This window comes from Ammospiza nelsoni, chromosome 19 (assembly GCF_027579445.1).
Source record: "Ammospiza nelsoni isolate bAmmNel1 chromosome 19, bAmmNel1.pri, whole genome shotgun sequence".
NCBI lineage: Eukaryota > Metazoa > Chordata > Aves > Passeriformes > Passerellidae > Ammospiza > Ammospiza nelsoni.
This window is the reverse complement of record NC_080651.1, coordinates 2,780,241-2,804,570: the sequence shown is the minus strand read 5'-3', so window position 1 is coordinate 2,804,570 and position 24,330 is coordinate 2,780,241. Positions and strand designations below refer to the sequence as shown.

Sequence of the window (24,330 nt, the reverse complement as noted above, 5' to 3'; positions counted from 1 at the left end):
CCCAACCCCACCTGGCCACAGGCACCTTTCAGGGGGTTGTGGAGAGTGATAAGATCTCCCCTGAGTCTCCTTTTCTCCAGGCTGAACACCCCCAGCTCCCTCAGTGCTTCCTCACAGGGTTTGTGCTCCCAGCCTCACTGCCCTCCTCTGGAAGTGTTTGAGCATCTCAACATCCTCCCCAAACTGAGGGGCCAGGACTGGACACAGCACTCAAGGTGTGCCCTCACCAGTGCCCAGTACAGGGGAAGGGAAAAATTACTTCCCTTTTCCTGCTGGCCACTGTTCCTGATCCAGGCCAGGGGCTGTTGGCCTTTTTGGCCATCTGGGCACACTGCTGGCTCATGTTCATGCTCACTGTATAAAGCACTCAAAGGAAGCGATGTTGGGTGGTTTGTTACAAGGGAAATCTGCTCCTAGCCAGTTCTTTTGGACTATTAAATTCAATCTGGAGAATCATTGTAAGCAATGTTGCACAGATAACATGAACTTGTACCTCCATCAGTTTTCCCTCAGGATAAGCTGCAGAGGGTTGTGTGTCACAGGGCTCTGAGTCCCTGCTCAGTAACAGATACAGGTGCAGGAAGGACCATGGAGGCATTTGGGGCTGCAGGGCTGTGACAGGAGCAAAAGTTCAGGGATCAGCTCTGTCATGTGCTGGAGGGTGGAGGAGTTTCAAGGAGATGGGCACGGTGCCACAGGTTTACAGCGGGTTGGGATGTGGTGACCAGGACTTTGTAACTGCTGTCAGAGGAAAGGCAAACACCTGACAGGGGGTGGCTGACACTGACTGCAAGGAAATGCACTTACAGAGCTGTGCTGTGCACGAGATGGGACACAAGAGCAGCTCTTAATGTCTGCATTTTTTATTTTTCCATAGGTGAACGAACACCCTGGGCTTATCCAGACTAAGCCATCTTTCAAAGACTCAGCACCTTCACTGCATTTTCTGTGGCACTCAAGCGGTATCAACTGATATAGACAAAGGTAGGCAAATAAAAAGGGTAAATATAAACCCTCACAATTGCAGCTTCTGCTTCCGGAGCATAGCACAGGATGTTTACAGCTCAGATGAGCAATTTAAGTTCCACGTTGTCAAAGAGGGCTTGAAATTCTGCCTTGGAGGAAGCCCAACCACTGCTGTTGTCTATAGGACAATGAAGTTGCTTCATGCAAACTTGGTAACAATGGGTAAATAAAACTCAAGATTTTACCTTCAAAACACCCTCTCTCAGGGATGTATTTGTTTTCAAGCATCTGTTTGCACAGCGAGAGTGACTCTGCATCCATTTAATTAATGCCAAAAATACACAGTAGGCAATGGAACAAGAGGTACTGTGAAACACTTGCATTTAGCTTTTGCAACTTCCTAAGAATTAACAAGTAACAATTTCCCTAGCAAAACAATCCTTCCATTAATCCCCACTGTCTGAGCATGACCATGTTCCTGTCTGGCATCTTCTTTTCATCCAGACTGCAAGAACAGCCACACAAATCTAACTGAACTTTTCTCTAAAAAAACAAATCCTAGCATGAAATAATGGTATCTGAAGTGAACAATAATGGTATCTGAAGTAAACCACAAAACACAAATTCCTTTTACTTGTATAAGACAATTCCTTCACAAACAAGGCATTTTAGTAGGGCTGATGCAAAAATGCACAGTACTTTAATGGATTCATGCACTAGGTCAGAGTACATGACAGCTAAACCTTAATGTACAAATTTTCAGGTGTTTGTTTGTATCTAGGGTTTGTTTTCTCCCATGTCTTCTCTGTAGGAGTCAAGTACCTAGCACAGGGATTATCTGGAACTGTAAGACTTGCCAAGGCTCCAGAGGTACAAGGTGCCCCCTCAATGCTAATAATTATTAGAGCTGTCAGTGCAGTGCCTTGCCAGCACCTGCTGACCCACTCTGCTGCTGGAAAGGGAAGAAGAAAGGCAGCACAGAAACTTCAGCACTTTAAGGACAAGAGGGTTTAGTCTGAAACCAACAACAAAGGCTTTCAGAGCCTACATGGATTAACACAGTGGGACACAATTGTGCCAGGGGTTCATGTCAGATTCCACTGGTCCTAAGCAAAGTTGACACTTACCAGTACTATTTATCTGCCTCAAAATTACAGAAGCTTGAAATCCACAGGCTTTTCTGGATGTGTTTAGGTGCACTCTTTAAGTAACTGCAAAGTGACAGCATTTGTATCCTGTGGCAGCAGCAACAATATTTATAATAATTTTCTAAATGAAAATGACCTCTGGCAGTTATACAGCTCTAGCCAAACCCAGACATTTAAACAGTTATTCACAGTACAGGGTTGTGTTTTATCTTTTAATCAAACCATTCCAGTTCTGCAGCTTGCTACAGTAGGATATAAATATTCAAACCCAACAGAACTATATTAGACTTCCTATAATAAACAAAGTTTTCATGTATTACATAAAAACATAGCCTAAGGGAAAAAACTGTTTTTCTTTTGGCCTACTTCTTCTTAAGACAGTAGCATCAACCAGTGCACCTGCCACCCTCAGAACCTGAAGGCAGCATTTCACAGATCTGTACAATTGTTCACATCTTTTCACATCCTAGATGTTCCATTTTCAAGGCTGGATCCATTAACTGGAGGCTCCACAATCAGTCTTGGCTCTATCAGTGCATCCCAGCTTTCAGTTATCTGAAAACAAACCACAGGCAGCACTTGGCAGGTGCCAGCAGCACCAGCAGTTTCTGTGCTATTATGCTTCTGCCTAGACCTGAACAGCAGCACCACTGAACTGAAATCACAGCTCCTCCTGTGAGTCACTGATCCCACTGGTGAACCTCAACCTGCCTGATGCCCTGGAAAGGTGCTGCTCAGAACAAGAGTGATGAAAGGAAAAGCTGGTAAGAAAGGATCTCTGTGAGACATGTTTTTTATTAGCCAAAACAAGAACTCTGATGGGTGGCTGTGACTCCAGGTAACTGAGTACCACACAAGAACTGATTATTATGATGTAAACATGCACGTTCTTGCTGGAAAGAAACAATTGGTTTTGCTTCCATTGGTTCAAATCAGATGCATGGTTACAAAGGGAATGTCCCTGAGGTGAGGAGAGGCAGGAAGCAGGGCAGCTGCAGAGCTGGGGGCAGCACCCAGAGCAGGCCCCACGTACCTTGGTGTCCTGGGGCACGGCGTACTCGATCAGCTCCTCTCCGTCCGCAGACTGGTACACCAGGTCAAACTTCCCTGGCTCCTTAGCAACTGAAAACCAAACAAACAGCTCAACCACCTACAAACCAAAGAAACTTTAAATGTTTACCACAAAAGCCGATGAAAATCAGTTTGGTTTTGGGGTTTTTTTGTGCTCAGTGTCTGGGTTCATAATTGTAACCAAAAATCTCGAGGGAAAATTGAGTACTACACACCAAAATTAAGGTAATTATCTGACTATTCACATGAGAAAGTCAACAATACGTTGCTGAAATTTGACAAAAATGCTCAGATGACAATTCATTAATTCTGGCTTACATGGCAACTGCAGGATGCAGAGTTTGAGAAACATTAATCATTGCAGGTCTCAGGAACTGCACCTGCAGGGGCTCACTTCCACACCCACTGAAGACACACATTATGATCTCACACTTTCTCTAAAATAATAATATATTTTCTTCCTTTCTGAAATAATTTCTTTCAGAAAATGAAACCATACTAGAAGTGAGTTACTGACCACTCAAACTGACTGAAAAAAATTATTTTGTAAATACCCATGAGCATCTTTCAGCTCAACTAGCAAGGGTTAGAACTTCTCAATGTAAATAGACATTTTGGGGAAGGAATGAGGAGGGGAGGGGTGTGTTGAGAATGATCCCAAGATAATTTGGAATACTCCTGAAAGACAAAGTGTTCCTTGGACTTCTGGTTTTCCAGGTGACAGCACATGACATCAAGCCCTTGGTGTCCCCAGGTACCTACATTGTCCTGCTGATGTTGAAAGGATCTCCAGTTCAATCTGCTTTTTTTCATCATTCCAACTGATTATTTTTGCCTCCTTCACAAGCAACAAGAAAAGAATCAGGTAAGACACACTTCAGCACTGGATAACTATTCCATATTGACAACCAGTGCACTCCTTGATTGCTGCCAGAGGAAATAAGTATATTTGGCTATCAAATTTTCTAGTCTCCGTGTATAAAATCTGCAAAGAATTAATGCTCAGCAATCTGTAACTACCGGCATCAACAAAACAAAGTTACTCATTGTCACTGACTTTGCAGTTTAAATCAGTAGTTACCCAGCAACCAAGTTATTTGAAGTAGCAACAAAATTTTACTTGCAACAGTTTTAAGAACTTGCCCTAATTTCAAATAGCACTAGACTCAAATACAGCTACATTTTTCTACTTGAGGGTCTGTATTTTTTGTCATCTCTAAAATATTAATAATCCTTCTAGTTGGTGGTTGTTTGTTTGGTTTTTTTAATCACTTTTAAAATTTTCAATTTGTTTTGGCTTCTAGAGTTTTGATTTTTACTGCTGCACCAGGAATAGCCTGTGGAGTGAACTGAAAAGAAAAACACTGCACAGCATCAAAATATTTAAGCCATACCTCACCTATCATAGTTCTGTGAAGGAAGGGAGGAAAGAAAACCAGTACCTTATAGTCAGAAATTTCAGGACTGTAATTTTCAGTTAGTTCCAGGCGCTGTTGAAAGAAATACAAGTAACAAATTGTAACTTTTCCCAATCTTTGATGGTTCCACCTACATCCAGACACAGTTTCCTCAGCAACAGAAAAGTGCAAGAGCCCGGTCTCCTACTCCTGGAACCCACTGCCAGTCATGGTCCCAGGTACACATCCAGGACTTGCTGCTCCAAAGGATTTAGGTTCAGGTCAGGCTGTGTGAAGAGATCAGGGAGATGGATCCCACTCTCCTCAGCTGCAGGGATTTAATTTTCATTTACTTTTTTATTTTGCAACGCAGTGTAATTATTTGTATGGTAAGATTTGCAGTAACATTTACATGGAAAATTACACTGCAATGATAGCAGAGACAGCCTTTCTTGTGTTCTACAAATACAGAAAGTCTAAAGAAATGCACTTAACTTTTGTATTTGCTCCAAACTTTGTAAAAAAATCAAAGCCAGGCTTTACAACAAGTGAATTTTTTAGAGAAACTGTTATGTCAGAAACTTAAGAGTGGCCCAAATGAAGCAATTTTAACCTACTAACATTCAGCATTTCCAGAGTTTACCTTAAAGGCAATTCTTTCTCCCACTTGGGGTGGAGCAGCTAGAAGAGGTAAAACACTATAGTCTCTCTTGGGAAACTCCACGGGATTCTGTGAAACAAAGAGCAACCCACTGATTAAATTATTTCATCAATGAAAACAGAGGACAATGTTCATGCTGTATGGATTGCAAGAATCACTGAGAAGAGCAAGGTACATGCTTTGTTTTTAGATATAGAATACAATCACTTTATTGTTGTTTCACGAACACATCCTTAGGCTGACAAACAGAATTACAGTAAGTAAAAAATCAGCTTTTATCCCACCAATCTATTTCTGCTGCTATGAATTACTCTCATCCTGCAGGTTCTTTGTACAGTTCAAGCTGCCAGAGGAAGGTGACCCCTGCCTGTGTCAGCACTCACCTGGACAAGGACAGAAGTGTTTGTCGCAGCTTCATTTAACTGCCTCTGTTTGTGGCCTTCACTGCTGTAGTTATAGAAGCAGCCAGGGTTTGCTCCTCTCCCATGGCCCCTCATCATCCCACGAAACCCACGGCCCCTGGGGCCTCTCCAGAAGGGATCCTCTCCCGTTCCACGCCCCCTTCCACGGCTCGGGCTGCCAAAGGATCCTTGCACACTGGCTGGCAACTGTCTAGTGCAGTTCCTTACTATGGAATTACCCAGTCCAGCACCTGCTGCAGACTTTTTAATGACCAGTGTCTCTGAATCTGAACTATCAGAGTCTGAAGAGGAGCTCTGTGCTTTGGGAGCCTTGGTGCTGGCTTTTACAGCCACCACATGGTTTGGCACTGATTTTTCCTTTGCAGTGCTGTCTTGTGCTGGTGTCGCCTTCTCATCCTCTGTACTCGAGTCAGAATCTGAACTAGAAGACTGAGTTTTTTTAGCATTTTTACTAATTGCAGTCTTAGTCTTTTCAGTGTTAGACTTTACAGTCACTTTATTAGTTTTCACATCAGAATCTGAAGCAGCTTGGGATTTGTCTTTGGGAAGTGTCACCACTACAGGTTTATGGGAAGATTTATTTTCCTTCACATTTAATTCACTGCTGTCACTGTCAGACGATGTGCTGGAGGTATCTGAAGGTCCCACCCTCTTTTTCCTGGACTGTGTTGTGATCTTTTTGGTGCTATTTTTACCAGAATTTAGAGAAAAGTTCTCATTTGCCTGTTCTAAAGCCATCTTTGTTGCAGCAACCTTTGTCTGCTTTTCATCCTTCTTTTTTGTTGCCAACTCCTTCTCCCTCTCTGTTTTTTTCATCTTTTTAGAATGGGAAGTAGAGCTCTCTTCCTTACCTTCTGCGAGTTTATTTCTTCCCCTAACTTCTTCCTTTCTTTTTCTTTTCGTGTACCTTTTCTGAGAGTCCCAAGTATCTACAGAGGTCTCTTCCCTACAAGAGGAATACTCAAGGTTGTGCTTCTCCTTTTTCTTTTTCCTTTTATGCTTGCCTTCATTCCTAGACAATTCTTCCTCATCCTCCTTGTGTCTGTGCCTTTTTTTGTCTTCTTTTGTTGTGTAAATAAAGCCATCATCTATCTCTTCATAATCATCTGCAACTATCTCTTCCAATTTTACTCTGTTAAAAAAAAAAAAAAAAACAAACAAAACCCACCATTCAGCGCAATGAAGAATGAAGGAATGAAGCTGCTTAGGCAGCTCAGGCAAGTTCCCCTAGAGTGAAGATGCTCCAGCTCTTCCCTGGACAGCCCAGAACCCTCCCCTGCAGGCACAGGCTCCCCTTCCATCTCCGGGAACATTTCCAACTGCTCGGCTCCCTCCATCCTGTTGGGCACGCTGGGTGTCTCAGGCGCTGGCACTCAGTGCCCGTGGGCACCCGGGAAGGAAGAGCTCAGACCCCGGGGAAACCCCATCCCCGTTCCACCAAAACCACATGGAGATTCACAGAATCCCAGAACGGGTCAGGAAGGGACCACAGTGGAGTCATCTGGTCCCACCTCGCTGCCTACGCAGGGTCATGCCAGAGTTGTGTCCGGAGGGCTCTGGAATATCCCCAGTGAGGGAAACTCCACATCCTCTCTGTCCCAGTGTGCGGGCCCTGCACCTCATGGTCAGCTGGAACTTCTGGGCATCAGTTCCTGCCCGCTGCCCTTTGTCCCAAGGCTCGGCACCGCCGGGCAGAACCCGCTCCGGCCTCGGCACCGCCTTTAGCTACTGATGGACACTGACGGGGTGCGGGACTGACCCCCGAGCCCGCTGTCCCGGTCCTGCTGTCCTCATCCCCATCCCGCTGTCCCGGTCCCGGTGTCCCCCTGTCCCGGTCCCACTGTCCCGCTCCCCCAGTCCCCATCCCGCTGTCCCTGTCCCGGTGTCCCCCTGTCCCTGTCCCCATCCCGCTGTCCCAGTCCCCATCCCGCTGTCCCAGTCCCCATCCCGCTGTCCCGGTCCGTACCGCAGCGAGTCGTTGTCCCGCACGAGGCGCGCGCTCTCGGCGGGCGGCAGCAGCGCCCCCTCGAGGAAGAGGCTGAGGCGGGCGCGGCGGCTGAAGCCGAAGCGGTGGCGGATGAGGCTGAGCAGGTCGGTGACGAGCCGCGCCTGGCCCGGCTCCAGCAGCAGCCAGCACAGCGCGCAGCCCGGGCTGGCCGGCGGAGGGTGGTCGAACACCAGCCGCAGCCGCACCGGGCCGCCGCCGCCGCCGCTGGCCGCCATCATGGAGGAGGAGGAGGAAGGGGCGGAGGAGGCGGGCACGGGGGGCGGCGCCTCAGGGCGGGCCGGGCTGGCCGGTCCCGTGACCGCGGGAGCTGAGGGAGGGATGGGGCCGCTCCGGGCTGTGACCGCGCTCTCCGTGCTGCTGCTGGCGGCAGGTACGGGCCGGGCGGGACGGGACGGAACGGGACCGGGAGCGGGGCCTCCGGGCTCGGGGCCTCGGGCAAAGCGCTCTTGTGTCCCGCAGCCGGGAAGGGCAGGGCCCGGGCTGAGCCGCGCGAAATTCCGCTTGCTGGGGTGGCGGTCGGGAAGGACGGAGAGGGCAGCAGCAGTCCCGGGGGAGCAGCGAAGCCTGGCCACCATGGCCTGGAAAAGCCTTATTGCTCCCGCTCCAGTGCGCTGCTGCCTTCTGCCCTGATCCGTGAGATTAAGGGACGGAGTGTCAAAGGTCTGTTCCGTGTCCGAGATCGACAGTAGACTGACTGCGTTAAGTGACCAGACTTTACTGAGTTGAATTATGTTTTAGATTCCTTTAGAAGTGACCCTGTCTGTATCTGCTCTCCCTGGGGGCTGTGGAGCGGAGCGGTCGCCGCAGACCCCCGGCTCGCAGGGCTGGGATGAGTGCGGGCGCTCGGGTCATGGCGCCATTTACTCAGTGCCTGCAGGTTCGATCCCCGCCCGGGCCGGTCACTAAACGGTTGGACTCGGTCTTTTTAGCTCCATTTCAACTCAGAATATTCTGTGATCCTTGTCGACACTGCAGCTGGTTATGGGAGTTAGTTCACTGGGGCTGTGCTTTCAGTCCAGGCCTTGAAAACACTTCAAGAACAAATTATTCCAGCGACTGGGCTGTTATTCCGGCGGCAGCTCTAAGGCAGCGCTTAATTACACACTTTATTCATTGACAATAACTCAGCCGTGGGTGGGGGTGTAGGTATAGGCAGGTTTCTTATAGTAATTTCTTTTCATAGTAGTAGCACTTCTAATTATCACACCCAAGATTGAAATGTAATGTTTTGGAGCAATTCTGGTGGAAAGTCCGAAGCTGAGCCTTGTTACCTAGCTGATTGTTATTGTTATTCCCCTCAAGGTGTAGTTCTGAGGCAGCCCCAAGAGCCCAAAGAGGTGTGGGGATATGTGGAGGTCCGGAGCAAGGCCCACATGTTCTGGTGGCTCTACTATGCAAACAACCCAACCAAAGACTTCACAGAGTTACCTCTTGTCTTGTGGCTTCAGGTAAGGTTTGGTGAGAGACACCTAAGCAATAATTCTTTCCATCTGTGCCTGGTTCAATCTGATATCTGATATTGTGCAGTTCTACAGAAACAGAATTCAAAACTTCCTGGTTCTAAATGCTTCGCCTTGTGAATGAGGTGTTGGGGTTGGGAAAAATAAGGGTGATTTTATTCTGCAGTTGTGGGGTGTCCTCAAGTGCCCGCCTTCCATCAAGTTGTATTGCAATAACAGAGGTTGTTCTTATCTTTCATACAACAGTAATGATTTTTGTGCATTGTAATTTCACAGCTCCTTTCCTGGAGAGTTTGAAGTCTAAACAATGTTCAGAGAGAGAGAGTAAATAAAATAATCAGAGATTGAGGATGATTTCTAAATGGAAACAATCCCAGTTTGATAAAAGTGATGGCGTGTTCTCCACAGTACATTTCAGAAGTTAATGCTGAATAGAATCTCTTGAGGACTTGTTCTTATTCTTTCTGGGCTATTTAATCAGTGTGAAACCCACAAGCTGTACATGCTGGTTAAATTAATTACTTGCTCTGCTCTCCAGTTAGCACATAGTTAACTTTTGCACTCCATATTTGGGGAGTAAGGTTTTCAAACTGTGCTCACATAGCAGGCAGCTCACCAGAAGCTCTCACAAGTGGGTGACTGCTTCTCTGTTGAATTCTTGCTTTCAGAAATGGTGTGTGTGTGCATAGCCCAAGACCACGAGAAACAGAGCCTGCTCTGCAAATTAACATGTAGTGCAAAAGCCATTTCTAAAATTTACAATCTGTCATTCTACTTACTGGCTGCCTTGTATTTTTCTTCCATCTGTCATATCTATGCCATGCTGCCTTTTAACATCTGTGTCATTTGATGTTTCCCTGCAGGGAGGTCCAGGATCTTCAGGCTGTGGGTATGGGAACTTTGAAGAGATTGGTCCATTAGACAAAGAAATGAAACCAAGAAATACAACCTGGGTACAGTAGAGTTCAGCTTCTAACTACTAATTACAAATGTTTGTTTGCTTGTGTAAGCAGATGATCACTACACAAAAAAAAAAAAAAAAAAAAAAAAACAGAACAATTTTTCATTTAAAGTTCAGTAGAACTATAATATTTCAAGTTAAAATATTGTGGTTATTAAATTAGCTTATAGGAGTAGCCTTGTTTAGAACTGAGGGGTAGACATTAATTTAATTTAATTTAATGAAGTGTGTCTCTTCCATGGAACTGTGAAATGCAGATGTCTGGGAACCAGAGAGGAGGGAAGTTGTAGAAAGTGTTCTTTCAATTCACAGCTTCATTGTGTGCAGTCCCAGAGCTTTTTCTGGGTGGCTGGCAGTGTAAAACCTATGGCTTATAATTACAGGTCCAGTATGGCCTTCAAGGGAAAACAAATTACAGCTGCCTGTGAAGGTGGAAGTTTAATTAGAGCAATGTATTTGTGGTCTGAGTTAGCAATAGTCTGAAGTACTCTGGGTTCCCCTAGGTGACCTGGATCACTGGGAGTTTCTGGATGTATTTCTCGTTACAGATGGGGCAAATTGAAGGACTTTCTGTTGCACCTAATTTTTCTGCAGGTTTTTTCAGGTCCAGGGATTTTTTGGCTCAGTTAATCATTTGTGCCATCAAAACTAAATTATTTTGCTGGTGCTGAACTGAGGTTTTATACAAACCTTCTTTCTGCTTCTACAGTTGCAGGCAGCCAGTGTCTTGTTTGTGGATAATCCTGTGGGCACTGGATTCAGTTATGTGGATGATTGTAGCTTGTTTGCCCAAAACCTTACCACAGTAGTTTCTGATATGATGGTTTTTCTTGGAGAATTCTTCAAGTGTAGACCTGAATTCCAGGTAAGTGAATTGAATTCTTGCTTACTTTTGTATTTTTCTCTGCTTTTCAATAGAATTCAAAAATAATTAGAGAACAGACTTCCAGATGAGCAGTGTTTTGCTGCTAGGTAGTGTGTGGTGCAGGTATAACCACTGTATCTTATTTTCCACATTTCAGAGTTGTATCTTGATTTTGGGGTTAGTTAGAAAAGCATTGGGGTGGATCATTGTCTGTTGAGTGATCTGAGCAGCATATACAGATCACAGCTGCTTACAGTTCTAAAATGCTTCAGAACCAACCCCAGCAAATCACCAGGATGTTATGGAAACCTAATGTACAGCTTAAAATAAGAAAAACATTAAATGTCTGATGGTGAGAGGTGAACAACCAGTGCCTGGGTCCTGTGGGGTGTGGGAGATAGTTGGAGGCATCTCCTGCCCTCCATGCAATGAGTTCCTTGTGTGGTTTTTCTCTCCCCAGACCATCCCATTCTACATATTTTCTGAATCTTATGGAGGTAAAATGGCTGCTGGGGTTGCTTTAGAGCTGCACAAGGTAAGTACTTGGAGGATACAGTTCACTTTTCACTTTAAAACAGGTTCTACAAGTACTTTTATTTTCTGGATTACGCTGTCCCTATTGCCTAATTCTCAGAGCTACTTACTTTTTTCACTTCATGAAAACTGATTCTAGAGTTATGAATAGCTAAAATTTAATTCTTGGTGTTTTGTTTTGTTTTTCCTCTTACTCATGAAGGCTGTTCAAAAAGGGACCATAAAGTGCAATTTTATGGGTACTGCTCTTGGAGACTCATGGATTTCTCCTTTGGGTATGTTTAAATTCCTCACTCTGTGGATGATTTATTGTTGTTATTTTGTTTTTGTTGGGTGTTGGAATCATTGCATGAGTGCCTGAAGTCAAAAAGGCCATCCCTGCCCTAAGTGAATTGACTCTCCAGTGAGTCTGGTAAATCAGAAATAAATACTGCAGCCTTGCAAGTCTTCTTGTGATTGAAGAGTCTCTTTAGAATGTGTCTAGATTAGGAAAAGTCAGAGAGCAGGATTAGCGAGGAGGACACTTGCATCTGAAGTGGAGGGATGGTAAATGTCCCTACACATCTCCTCAGCCTCTGGGGTGTTCTGTAAGAGTCCTGTGCTGAAATGTGACCACCAAGTGATTCACAAGGCTGCAAGTGAGATTTGTGTCTGGTGGAGGATAAAAAGCAAATGAAAGGGCTCTTGGTGCTTCAGTGCTGTTGGCAGGGGCAGCCTTCACAGATTCTCTGCAGCACAGAACAACACCAAGCAAACTCTTATCTGTCTGCCGTCAGCTGATCCTTCAGAATTTACAAGCAAAGTTGTCATAAAACAGATCTGGTTTATAACTCAGTTTTTCTCTTGTGACTTCTCAAACAGATCAGTTTAGATAATTCCCATCCTCTTGTTAGACCTCTGGCAATGTGCTGCAGTGCTGGGGGGGAACATTTTGGTAGAAACACGTTGGTTGCTTGAAATAAATTTCACTGATTAACTCATAGGGGTTAAATGATGTTGCAGGATTTGTAAAGAACTTGCTCTGTGGTACATAACCTTAGGGTTAAACAGAGCTTACTGATTAATTTTTACTGATTAATTCATCTCCATTTTTTTTATTGTTGCCCCAGTAAAGGAGAAGTAAGTTACATCTTACATCAATGATTGATTGTCAGTTTGATGTTTGAAATCTGTTCTGTTTGTTTAGACTCTGTGCTGTCCTGGGGGCCCTACCTTTACAGCACTGTAAGTACCTTAAACTCCTGGTCCTCACCTGATCCCTTGTGCTGCCATACAATACAAATGGGTGTTGAATTTTAAGGTTACCTCTTGGCCTGAATAAAACCTCAAAAGCATGGAGGCTGTTAGCAATAAATGGATGTGGAGTTGTAATTGAAGCTCTCCTTCTTTGTGTTTGTCTTCCAGTCTCTCCTGGATGATAATGGTCTGGCAGAGGTGACTGCTGTTGCCAAAGAAATAATGGATGCAATAAATAAAAATCAGTATGGGCTGGCTACTGAGCTCTGGGGCAAGGCTGAAGGTGTCATTGAAGAGGTGAGATCTCTGACTAACATTAAGAACTAACTGCTGCCTGGGGAGGCACAGGATTTCAACTTATCCTTTCTATGAGTGCTGAGCTGGCATGGAATTCTTCCACTCTCTGCCCAGTCATTTTTGCCAGGATTTGTTGTATCCCAGTGCTGATACAAAGGAGTGTTTGCTGTGCCCTGCTGGGAGAGTGACAGAGAAAGAGGGCAGGACAGCCCTTGTGGTCTTCCAGAATTGCACTGAGGTTTCAGCAGACAACTCTAGTCTTCCTGATTCCACAGTTTCAATTTAAATAAACTAGATCTCCTGGAAAGCTTTGAATATTGAAAACTGCATCCACCAAGACATGAAGTTAAGCACATGTCTCTATTTGAAGAACTACAATAGGTGGACAGGATGGAAAGGAACCTCAAGGTCTGGTACTGTGGGTCACTGCATCTCATTACTTTAAAAATTCCAGCATAGACTGGTGAAGTTTTGCTTTGGTTTCTCCTTAAAAGGTTGCTCCAAAATCTCATTCTTTGTCGCATCTCATTCTTTAGTACATGTAAGGCTCTGGCTTCCTTGGACAGAAAGGTTAATCTGGGGCCACTTTCTGGCTTTTTGGTTTGTTTTTTTATTTTCTGTGATTCATAACTGACAGTGCCTTGCACATAGTTGGTTTCACTTCTTGCTGTTCAGAATGAACTTTTGGTTCCTGTTTTACTTTTCAAATCTACTTGGCTTCCCCTCTCAGTTGTGATGGTGCTGGCAGGTGAAGACACTGCAGTTCTTGTGCAGTTGTTGTTGTGAGCTGATTTCTGACCTAAGCACCAGAACTTTAAAAACTCAAAAATCAGGTGAAGCAGGGCTTCAAGAATCTGGAGTAACTTCTGTAATGGCAGCACTGCTCACGTTTGTCCTTGGGTGCAGGCAGCCTCTGTCAGCTGCATCAGAGCTGCCAGTCTGCAGTGCCTGGGCACATGCAGCTGTCACAGCTCCAGAACAGGGGGGCTCATACCCAGCACCACGTGTTCCAGGAAGCATTTTGGATGTTGGAGGATTGTAGGTTGGAAGGATGTTGAGCAAGAGCAGCACCAGACCAGACCTGGCAGAAGGGGCTGTCTAAGAGCATCACCTGGCACTGCAGCTCTGTGCCATGAGTAATGCAGGGCAAGACTTCCTGTAGCTTCACATCTGCTTCAGAGGGTAAATAGCATCTCTGGCACAACCCATGTGTGAACAACACAGGCTTGAGGAATCTCCTTCCCACTTCTCAAAGCAAATGTAGAACTGAAGTTTTTCCACAAGTATCTTCCTGGTGTGTAGGTAAAGTGACAGGTCACAGGGTCCTTTATTTAGGATTTACTTTTTTTTTTTTTTTTCTTTTCAGGAAAGGCTGTTCTACGTCTCTGAGAGATGTTTTTATTAGTGTTACTGAAATTATCTTGTGTTTTCAGAACACAGACAATGTGAACTTTTATAACATCTTGACAAAGGAGGTTCCAGAAGTGAAATCAGATGAACAAGAAAATCTCCATCTCAGTAAGTTGTATTTAAATACTTGAACTTCTGAGGCCCTGTATTTCCATCCACATACCTTCAGCTCGGACGGTGGAAAGTCTCAGTTAGCACATCCTTAAAATGGATGTTGATATTCTCTCGAGCAGAACTTGTTTGCTGTTGCATAAGTAGGGACAGATAGGAATGTGGAGCAGCCCTATGGATGACACCTCCACCTATACATCCTGCACAAATTACAGCAAGGAAGCAGGCAATATAATTGCAACATTATTTCAAGTTACTTCCTCTTACTGTGTTTCATTTCTGTCTTTAAGACAGGACACCAGAGTGTCTCATCAGTAGAAACAGGCTGATTAAATTCTTGCTCTGTGATTTTTGTGCATCAGTGTGAAAAACACACGTGTAGAACTTCTTTCAAACTCTTTCTGTTGGCTTCATAAGGGAAGGTGAAATGAACTCCTGAAAGTAAAACATTGCAGCTCAAAAATAACTGGTCTGTTGAGAAGAGCCAAGTGGTTAAAGCAGAAACTGATGCCCAGAAAAAGTGCAGTGTTAGCTAAAAGTAGGAATGGATGGGCTCTTCCTGTCCTAAGTAAGGGTTGACTTCAGTGGTTTCTAGTAAAAGTAAGCAAATCTTTCTCCGTGGTGTTGCAATTTCATTAGGAAAGGGTTTGTTGGCCGTGATTGGCACTGCAGATTGTTATCTGTGCAGGATGGTGTGCTAAGTGTGCCACTGATCAAAGCCTGTTCCCTTTTTGCAGTGCGGCTTTACCAGCGCCATGTCGGGAAAATGCACCAGAGCAGCCTGGATGAGCTGATGAATGGGCCCATCAGAAAGAAGCTGATGATCATTCCTGACTGTGTGAAGTGGGGAGGTACTTTCCTGTCTGCTCACCTGATGAGTTCATCACCACTGTTACACAATATTGTATCCTGTAGGAGAATACTCTGGCACTGGTCACATTCAGTTGTCATTGTCCATGGGGCTAAGGAGGGGATTTGTTCTCAGAAATGAAGATGTTGTGGGCCAGGCCTGTGGGAGCAGATGTGGTTCTGATTCTGCTGCTCGTATCTATCTTTAGCCAAGTAACTAAAAATACAGGGGGAAGGAGGAAGATCCTCTGTATTTCAGGAACTGGTTTCTGTCTCTCATGCAGTCTTGCTGAAACTCCTGTCAGTTTTTCTGTGCCAGAAGTCTGGTATCTTATAATGATGGATCTTATGGAGGAGGGGGTGTAAAACAGCCTTAAAGGGCTGATGTCAGCACTCTGTGTGTGTAAATAGGAGCCAGAAGCTACAGCACTGTCTGTGAGCTCCAGTGGGAGCACAGCTGCTCCTCCTGTTCCTCAGACTGATAAATCACTGCCACTTTTGGCTAGGATTGTTTTTTGTGCAGCTGTGAACTCCATTTTAAAGCCATTAGCCCATGCTTCTGTCCCAGCTTGGGGATACATCCTTCATCACTAAAATTTGTTTTTCTGGTTCCAACCAGGTCAGTCCAAACAGGTCTTTGACAACATGGCTGAGGACTTCATGCGACCTGTCATCGATATTGTTGATCAGCTTTTGGCAGCCAATGTCAACGTTACAGTCTATAATGGGCAGCTGGACCTCATTGTTGACACCATGGGTGAGGAACCTTTTCCCTGGGGGTGGAAACAACATGGGATGAGTAGAATGTGGAGCTGTCAGTATATTGGTACCCAGATTTCTCCAATCTCCTGTGCAAACCTCTTATATGACTAGCAGTGTTTAAATACTACACTCATAAATGAGCAGCACTTAGGATGTTTTGCTTATATCCCTCTGAGAGAGGCAAATCCTTTACCTCCATTATAGTGTTGAGAAATGGATCTGCCACATCAGTAATTGCTTGTTTCAGTGAAGCCAATAATTCACTTAATCCTCCTGGATAAGCACATAGATGTGTGTGTGTGTATGCTCATTCATAGGCAAAGAATGCTGGTAATTAATGAGGGAGGGTGCAGTGGAAGGGTGATCACACCTGCTCTCAGTGCAGGCTCCTGCACACTTTGGGCTTTGTTTGCTGCTTGCAAGATGCTGGTTTGCTCCAGGGGCAGTTTGGGAGCCAGGCCAAGTGCTGCTGAAATGCCTCACAAGGCTGCTGTGCTCCCTTCTGCTGGTCTGTTCTCACTGAGTTAAAGAATCTGCAGTCACAGACTCCACAAACACCTTCCTATGCTGTGGAAGGCTTTATTCCTTGTATGTCTCTGTCCACTTAGATATTCAGATGCCCTTCATGAACAGCACAGCAATCAATAAATCCAGGAAGCATGGTATTTAGGCTGTCAAAACAGATGAGCAGTTAGTGATGCTCCAGTTTATCACATTTTCATCTAAAATTGAGCTGCAGTTAACATGTAAATTCTTCCAGCAATTCACAGGTGGGCTAAAGCTTTGTCCCCCCTGGAGTCCTAGAATTGATCTTGTTGCTCTCTTGGCCTCCACCTTCTCTTGCAGCACCTGAAACAGAAAGCCTTTTCAGTCTCCTCTCAATGAGTGTCCAGAAACAGAGAAACAGAGCCTCTTCTGATTTCCAGGAGGGGAGCTTGGTATGGCTGATCCCTCTCCATGGCAGGACATTCAAGGTGTTTGAGGTGCAGAGTGAAATATGTTGGAATTTCTAGGGCTACAGAGCCTCCAAGAAGCACATGTCCAATTTGTACAATCCTAAATCCATTTCATACACACCTTCACTGTTTACTTATTCCCTTCTCCTCTGCATTGGTTTGTTTCAGTTTGGCCTGAATTTTCCTAGGCATAAGAAAATTGGTTTTAGGATCTGAACACACAGACTCTGTACTAACTCTGCTGTACTGGTATCCAGTTCAGGGGGTGTCCAGCTGAACTGGACTCCCAAGCTGCTGTGGAACCAAGTATTGGTAATTTCCAAGTATTGGTAATCAATGCTGTCTCTTATTCCCAACAGGCCAGGAGGCATGGATCCGGAAACTGAAGTGGCCTGACTTGGAGCAGTTCAGCCAGAAAAGGTGGAAGGCACTGTATGTGTCTCCAGAATCCACTGAGACTGCTGCTTTCCACAAGGCCTATAAGAACTTTGCTTTCTTCTGGATTCTCAAGGCTGGGCACATGGTAAATAATAAAGTCCTTGGGGTGGAATCAGCAAGAAGGCTGAAGATGTGTGTGTAGCTGCTGTCTGCTTCCTCATAGCAGCTGCTTATCCTGTGCTGTTCTCTGTGCTAGGTACCAGCTGACCAAGGAGAGATGGCACTCAAAATGCTCAGGATGGTGACTCAGCAGCAGCACTAGGGAGGGGAGCTCATCTGGTCTGGCTTCCTGTCCACCAGCAGGGTTCTGCAGGAGTGTGAATCTGGATCCTAAGCCAAAGGAGGCACAGTGGCTGTTTGGGCACACAGCCTCCCTCATCTTGCTGATACTGTGCACAAGTGCTTGTGGAAAGGTGTTTTTTTTCCGTGAATGAGTTATTGCTTTTGAATTTTTAAGCTGTGATTTGCTGCCTTAACCTTGTCCATAAATGACTCTTCCAGAGGGAAGTCCCCTGCCATAAAGAACAAGCCCTGAACCTTTGCCTGGGAAGGATTTTGTGCTCTTGCCCTTCCCTGAATTTTCCCTTGTCTGTTTGCACACCAAGAGTAAAACTGATTTGACTTGATTTGCTTTGTGTTCCTCTGGGAGAGCTGACCTGAGGCTGTGGAATGTTCCTTCCTATGTCCTCAGGCTTCACCTCTCTGGATTCAAGATGAAGCCATGGAAATGCCAGGACAGAGGACCTGCCCTAGAGGAATCACAGTCCATCTCAACTTGCTGAGGTGCCTGAATTAGGATCCAGGATTCTTCAGTTTTTCTGTGCTCTGGAGAGAGAAAAACATCCCGCAGAGGAGGATTTGTCCCTTTTCATCTGACCATGTGTTTCTTGTTTCCATTCTTCTTAGTGCCCACTGCTCAAACTTTGCCTTTATCCTCAACACCTGAAGCACATCCAGCAGGAATTCCTGCTTTTCTGTATCCTGAAGCAGAAGGCCTTTAATACCCTCTTGTACCAAAGAGTCCCAACAGACAGAAGCTTCTTAAAACCCTCTGGGTTTAGCCAGGAGGAAAGGAGCATTATTTGAGCAATAACAGCATAGTTCTGAAATATTATAGGAGTGTTTAAAGAAGGATATACAAAATCTTGATTCATGTCTTTTGGGTATTTTTTTTAAGTCTTGCAGAGACCTATTATTTCAAAACTTTTTTTTTAAAGTAATACATAATCAAGAAGAGACTGGTCAGACATTTGACTTTTGCTATGGAGCATGAAGTAGTTGTTTTTTATTGGTGTCTGATTGAGGCACAACAGCTCCTTCCAGCTGTCAGCAACTCACTTACCCCAGCTACTGAAACTGTCATGAAATACCTGATAGCATTGTCTTAGCAAGAACTGAGGCACTGTCCTGGTGTAGGGCAAATTTGTGAGGAAACTCCAAAAGGGGTCCCTCTAGAAAGCAGATTCAAGCCCTCCCCTCTGCTGGTTTGGGAAAAGATCTCCTTGGAGAAAAGTGGGGAAAGAACTGTTTATTTAACAAGCAAAGTATTCACAAGCGTAAAAAATGAGCAATATTAAACAATAAAACCTCTCTCTGTTCTGAAGGGATGGCAAATTCAGGAAGTCCTTGTTGTGGGGTGTAGCTTGGCTTGCTCTGTCTCTTATCAGTCCCTCTGGTGCTGGAAAAGGGGGTGACCAGGCCCAGGTGGGCCACAGGTGTGAGCTCCCAGGGTTTCCTGGGTTTCCAGTCCAGAGCAGGTTTGAAAAGTTCCAAGAAAAAAAACAAAACACACAGTCCAGGGAACTTCACTGCCTCAGCTAGCTAAAAAACAAAACCAGCTAAAAAGGAAAGGAGAGCTCTCTCCTGCTGTCTGTCTGTGCTGCAGACAACACAGTTCAGGAGAGAAAAATGCTGAAGCTCTCTGTCTCTGTGTTTTGAAAACAACCACCTCAGACATTTCCCTGCTTCTCCTTCTCACCTCACTTCACTCTCAGATCTAGTTTTAAAGGTGCAAAACTTATTTCTGGGCTAAATAGACAAATGGGGATACAATTCAGCATCATAAAGTAACCCTAGGACAGGCACAAGGCTGTATGAGCACACGTGCACACCCAGCAGCTGCACTATTGGTACCTGATAATTGCTTTCCTTTTTCATGTTCCCTTCCTGTATTATTGAGACCTTTAGCAATGCAGATCCAGATTTGTTTTTTGAAATACTTTTTTCAATAAATAGGTCTAATTCATTTCTCTTCAGCATTACATTGATTTCACTGCTTGAAAAGGACATTATTTTCTGCTTTGGCTTTTAGGTGAACAAGAGGAGGTTGCTACCAGTGTGTAAATTTGCATATATGCATTCTTTGAATATTTTAAAAAATAATTTTCCTAGCAAATCAGTATGTTTTTGCCTGGGTAATGTGCTGGTTTGGGCTGTGATAGAGTTAATTTTCTTCCTAGTAGATGGTATGGGCTATGTTTTGGATTTGTGCTGGAGATTGCTGATAACACAGCTGTGTTCTAGTTGTGGCTGAGCAGTTCTGACCAGGCCTTTTCTGCCCTCACCAGACCCCACCAGTGAGGGGCCTTTTGGGAGCACAAGGATTGGAGGGGACACAGCCAGGACAGCTGAGCCCAAGGGATGTCCCAGGCCAGGGGTGTCAGCCTCAGCTGGGGGAGAAGAGGCGACACTGGGGTGATGCTGTTTGTCTTCCCAAATAACTGCTGTGTGTGATGGAGCCCTGCTTCCCTGGAGAGAGCTGCACACCTGCCTGCCCATGGAATGGTGAATTCAGTGGCGAATTAACTCCTCCTTTTGATTTGCTTGTTGCCTATTAAACTGTCCTTATTTCAGCACATGAGTTTTCTCACTTTTACCCTTCAGTTTCTCCCCCATCTATCTCAGGGGGAAAGTAAGTGTGCAGCTCTGTGGTGTTTGTTTGCTGCCTGGGGTTAGACCATGACAGCAGTTTGAGTTGGTCCTCAGTCCTGTTATATACAACATTCTCTATTAATCCTAAATTAATACTGTACGGCCTGAGAGAGGAAAATAACTGAGAAGGTGATCTCTTCAGAAAGCAGCATTTAGTGCTGTTCTCACCTCTCTTTATCAAATGGGACATTGATTCATTTGCCATGGGCTGGTGCTCAGTCACAGGCTTGAGGCATCTGTTCCTTCTCCTGCTTTGTTTTAGCTTCAGCAGGTTTTTCTGTTGGCAGAGACAGCTTGTGATGAAAAAAGATGGTGTCAAGAAGGCTGGTGGTAACGATTTGTTGGTTTTAGGGGCTATGCCAAATCTAAATGTGCTAGAATAAAAACCTATGGAGACAGGCTTTTAACCAGGGTTCATTTAAATGCAAACAACAAAGCAGCAATCCATTAGCATCAAGGAAAATTTGTTTTACTCCAGTAAAGGCTTTGTCATGGGTGTGTCACAGCTCTAGATCCTCACAAAGGTAGGTCACCTGCCCAGCAGATGCTGTAAGAAATCAGTTGCTTTGAAAGGAGTTCAGGTCCTGCTGTGTATCTGATGGGCAGTGATATCATTTGTCCACTTTGATTTCATGCACTGTGCCTTTTCCAGATAAGGGCAGTCACTTGGCAAATCCATTAGAGTGATTAATTCTAAATATTAGTAGGATATTTTACAGATGCTGGATCACTCTGAAGAAAACAGCCCAGTGTTTGTATTTCATCCTCTGCAGCTGCAGGCTCTGATTGCATAGGTAGCCTGACAGCCACTGACTTATTTTGCTCACCATCAGTTTAAGTTAATTTTCACAGGAACAGATCTCTGTTAAAAATCAGTAATTCAGCATGCTGCTTCAGCATGAACAGTATAACTTTCTATAACAATCTACCTTCTCCAAGCCAGCGAAAGAATCTTAGAAGTTTCTTTCAAAGCCACAACAAAAGAAGAATGTCTGTGTACTGAAGCAAGATGGAAATCTTGGAGCACTTCTTCGTTGTCATGTTGTGTCTGTTACCCTGTAAGTATTCTTATGTATGGCAGCACAATTTTTATGTGTCACTTCTGAACTCTGAGACATATTCATGATTTTCCAGAGGGGATTCAGGAATGGAGTAGTAATTTATCTGGCCCACAAACTGATGCAGAAACAGTAAGAACTTCAACAGAGCAGAGTTCTATTCTAACTCTCACAAAGTTTCTCTGAACCTGGCTTTAGCATTTGCTGTATGATAGATTTGATAGTTAAGAAGTAGTTACAGGTCTTGTAGAGGAACAAGTGAACCATTTGGTCATTGCTTGGAGAGGATTTTTTCCTTTGTGGTAGGTGAGTGAGGTAGCAGAGAACCATGTGGGAGGAGAAGGGGTGTGTTAGCATGAACACCTAATGCAGCAGTTTTCAACCAGGCACCTAAAACATTGCCAAGGAAAGCAAAGCATCCTGACATATTTCATATATTGACCATTACTCTATACTGTGTTTAAGTAATTCAGTGGCAAGCATTAGCAAAATTGATTATTGAATTAACTATAGCAATGATCTAAACCAGCTGGGAATACTCCTAAGCCATGTCCCACCCATAGAGGACCTCAGAACTTCCAGCATTGGTCTGAAATGCTCCTAAAGTGGCAATCTTCAGGACATGCCTTTTTTTATTCCCTCCTCCTAACCTACTTGAGGCTGGAAAAGAAGGCACTATAAGGGCACAGCACTGTGTCTCAGAAGACCAAAAACACAGATTCCAGCTAATGTGTCACTGGCTCTGCTGTTCAGTATTTCCATCTCATTATTGCACAATTCTGGATGCAAAGTACACTTGTGGTAAGGCAAGCTTTAGGATGTAGGACTTGCCCAAATTTCACTTGGATGTCATGTAGGCAAAAACAAGGACAGATTCACAGGGGACTTGAAAAAACAAAGCCAGAGAGGCAAACATCACACTTTTACTGAAGCTGGTTCAAAACCAAGAGCTTATTTCTCCCCTAGTTTTTATCCTCCAGTTTCAACACCAACATTTATAGGCAGATTCTGTTCTGAATAGGGCTGTATCAGTTTTTAAATGCTGTGAATCCTCTCAGAGGCAGCTGGAATAATTCCATCTGCAAACTGTGGTGCCTAGACTGGACAATGCCTACCAGTCATTTCTGAAGGCAGCTACAAAGGTATAAAGTTCATCTATAAAGGTGCTAGAACCAGCCTGGTTAAGCTGCTTTTCTATTGCTTCCCTGGTCCTGAAGTGTCCTTTTTAGGGCTATTTCTCTACAAGCTGTTTGCAGAGTGTCTTTGAACCAGACTCAGCCCCACTTGGCCTGTGGATGGTCACAGCAATAAAGATTCTGCACCTACATTCTCCTGTATAAATTTGTTCTGTCCTTTATCTCCCATTATCAGCCAGCTTGGACTCATCTCCCTCCATCTGTTTGGAGACAACACAAGTGATGACTGACATTAGTATCAGTATGGTATACCATGTTCTAATTTTATTATTCTCTCCCATTTCTCCTTGCTGAATACAGCAGTATCTGGGAATAAAATTCCTGTAGTCAGCTCTACTAAAACTGCAGATGGAATGTATGTATTCAGATGTGTATAGTCCATCTTGGATAGGACAAAATAAACAAGATGTTAAAACTTAATTTGAAGCAGTAAAAGATGACTTTCAACTGTATATTTGTTGTTATGGGTGAGTTAGGCTAAAAAAAAAATACACTGGATGGTGCATCCTCAGTTTGTTACAGCTGTTAGATGATTTTCTAGATGATTCATTTATTTGTTAACAAACTGAGGGAAGGAAAAGAGGAAAAAAGTCTTTGGGAATCTGGGGCTTAGGTCTATTAATGTAATTTCCTCGTTAGAGCCAGAGAGGAATGTCTGTGTGTCACCTAACAGCACAATTTGGGGTAGAAGTTGAAAAGAGCATGACTGCTGCTACTACATTGGGTCTGCTTTTCACAGAGTTTCCCTGGAGCTTGAAACATTTTATTACTCTCAAGAGGTTGCCAGATGCAATTGTATGTTATAATCTGAGGGAATGTACCCTGCCCAATGACTTGGGGCTGCTCGGAGACAGGCGGGCAGGCGCTGTCCTTTCCCTGAGGCACGGGGAGGTTTCTGGGCTGTGCCGAGAGGAGAGGCTTGGCCCCAGGGCATCTGGAGGACTGTGGGGTGTGGAGAGGGAGAAATCTCGTCCATTCGGCTCTTGATTCGGTTGATTCTTGCCAGCCTTGGTTGGGGACAGAGGTGCAGCGGAGTGAGCGGCCACTCGGTGGAGTCAGGAGACCTCGGAATGCCAGGGGGACACGCTGGCCTTGGCACCTGCAGCCCTGGGAACACCGGGAATATTCCTGTGATCCTGGGAATTCCCGGTGGAATCGGCTTTATGGGAACCTCGACAGAGATTGTTTATTTTAGCTGTAACTTCGGGAGAACAGGTAGTTTGGTCTTTGTGCAGTATATGTGCTGCAAGAAGAAGCAAATAAGGCATTAATGTGTTTGAATTTAGTGCAGTTGCTCTCTAGCTGGGCTCATCTGACACAGTTTTGCTCATGCCTAATTCATAACCTGGCAAGAATGCTGTTGAAATCAAGCAAGAGCATCCTACTGTGTAAAATTAAACCAGTAAAGCTTTTACAAGGTGAGGTCCTATAGCATTAAGAAAATTTCAAAGGAAGATCCTTGCCTATAGAAACATTTCTCCAAAAATTTTTAAGTTTCATTCTTGTTGTTTAACTTTTTATAATAGAAAAATAGATTAGAGGAAAGGCAGTAAAAAAATCAAGTATCTTGCTTCTGTTCCAAACTTAATTAAG

General features: G+C 44.5%; 2 protein-coding genes across 3 annotated transcripts; one reads left to right on the top strand and one right to left on the bottom strand.

Moving 5' to 3' along the window:
- Positions 1-731: 731 nt before the first annotated feature.
- On the bottom strand, positions 732-7,891 carry COIL (coilin). The gene is made up of 7 exons (XM_059486075.1): positions 7,632-7,891; positions 5,627-6,797; positions 5,226-5,312; positions 4,628-4,675; positions 3,948-4,023; positions 3,148-3,236; positions 732-2,669 (listed from the first exon to the last, which is right to left on the bottom strand). Exons 1-7 carry the CDS (start codon positions 7,889-7,891, stop codon positions 2,574-2,576), a joined length of 1,827 nt encoding a protein of 608 aa, XP_059342058.1. The 3' UTR covers positions 732-2,573.
- On the top strand, positions 3,991-19,797 carry SCPEP1 (serine carboxypeptidase 1). Of its 2 annotated transcripts, none has more exons than XM_059486080.1 (13): positions 3,991-4,050; positions 8,976-9,121; positions 9,997-10,086; positions 10,804-10,959; positions 11,420-11,494; positions 11,696-11,768; positions 12,680-12,717; positions 12,898-13,026; positions 14,460-14,544; positions 15,285-15,398; positions 16,016-16,153; positions 17,474-17,637; positions 17,749-19,797. In XM_059486080.1, exons 2-13 carry the CDS (start codon positions 9,047-9,049, stop codon positions 17,812-17,814), a joined length of 1,203 nt encoding a protein of 400 aa, XP_059342063.1. In that variant the 5' UTR covers positions 3,991-4,050; positions 8,976-9,046; the 3' UTR covers positions 17,815-19,797. The 2 variants fall into 2 exon arrangements, with proteins under 2 accessions (XP_059342063.1, XP_059342062.1); XM_059486079.1 differs by lacking the exon at positions 3,991-4,050 and adding an exon at positions 7,890-8,043.
- Positions 19,798-24,330: the final 4,533 nt, after the last annotated feature.

What these genes read in the sequence shown, in the direction of transcription:
- COIL (XM_059486075.1), bottom strand. Translation starts at nt 7,891, where the DNA reads ATGATGGCGGCCAGCGGCGGCGGCGGCGGCCCGGTGCGGCTGCGGCTG. An exon ending in CGGGACAACGACTCGCTGCG is followed by an intron (nt 6,798 to 7,631) that starts GTACGGACCGGG and finishes TTTTTTTAACAG; the next exon opens with AGTAAAATTGGAAGAGATAG. An exon ending in CTGAAATTTCTGACTATAAG is followed by an intron (nt 4,024 to 4,627) that starts GTACTGGTTTTC and finishes TTGCTTGTGAAG; the next exon opens with GAGGCAAAAATAATCAGTTG.
- SCPEP1 (XM_059486079.1), top strand. Translation starts at nt 7,890, where the DNA reads ATGGAGGAGGAGGAGGAAGGGGCGGAGGAGGCGGGCACGGGGGGCGGC. An exon ending in CTCATGGATTTCTCCTTTGG is followed by an intron (nt 11,769 to 12,679) that starts GTATGTTTAAAT and finishes CTGTTTGTTTAG; the next exon opens with ACTCTGTGCTGTCCTGGGGG. An exon ending in CCTCATTGTTGACACCATGG is followed by an intron (nt 16,154 to 17,473) that starts GTGAGGAACCTT and finishes TATTCCCAACAG; the next exon opens with GCCAGGAGGCATGGATCCGG.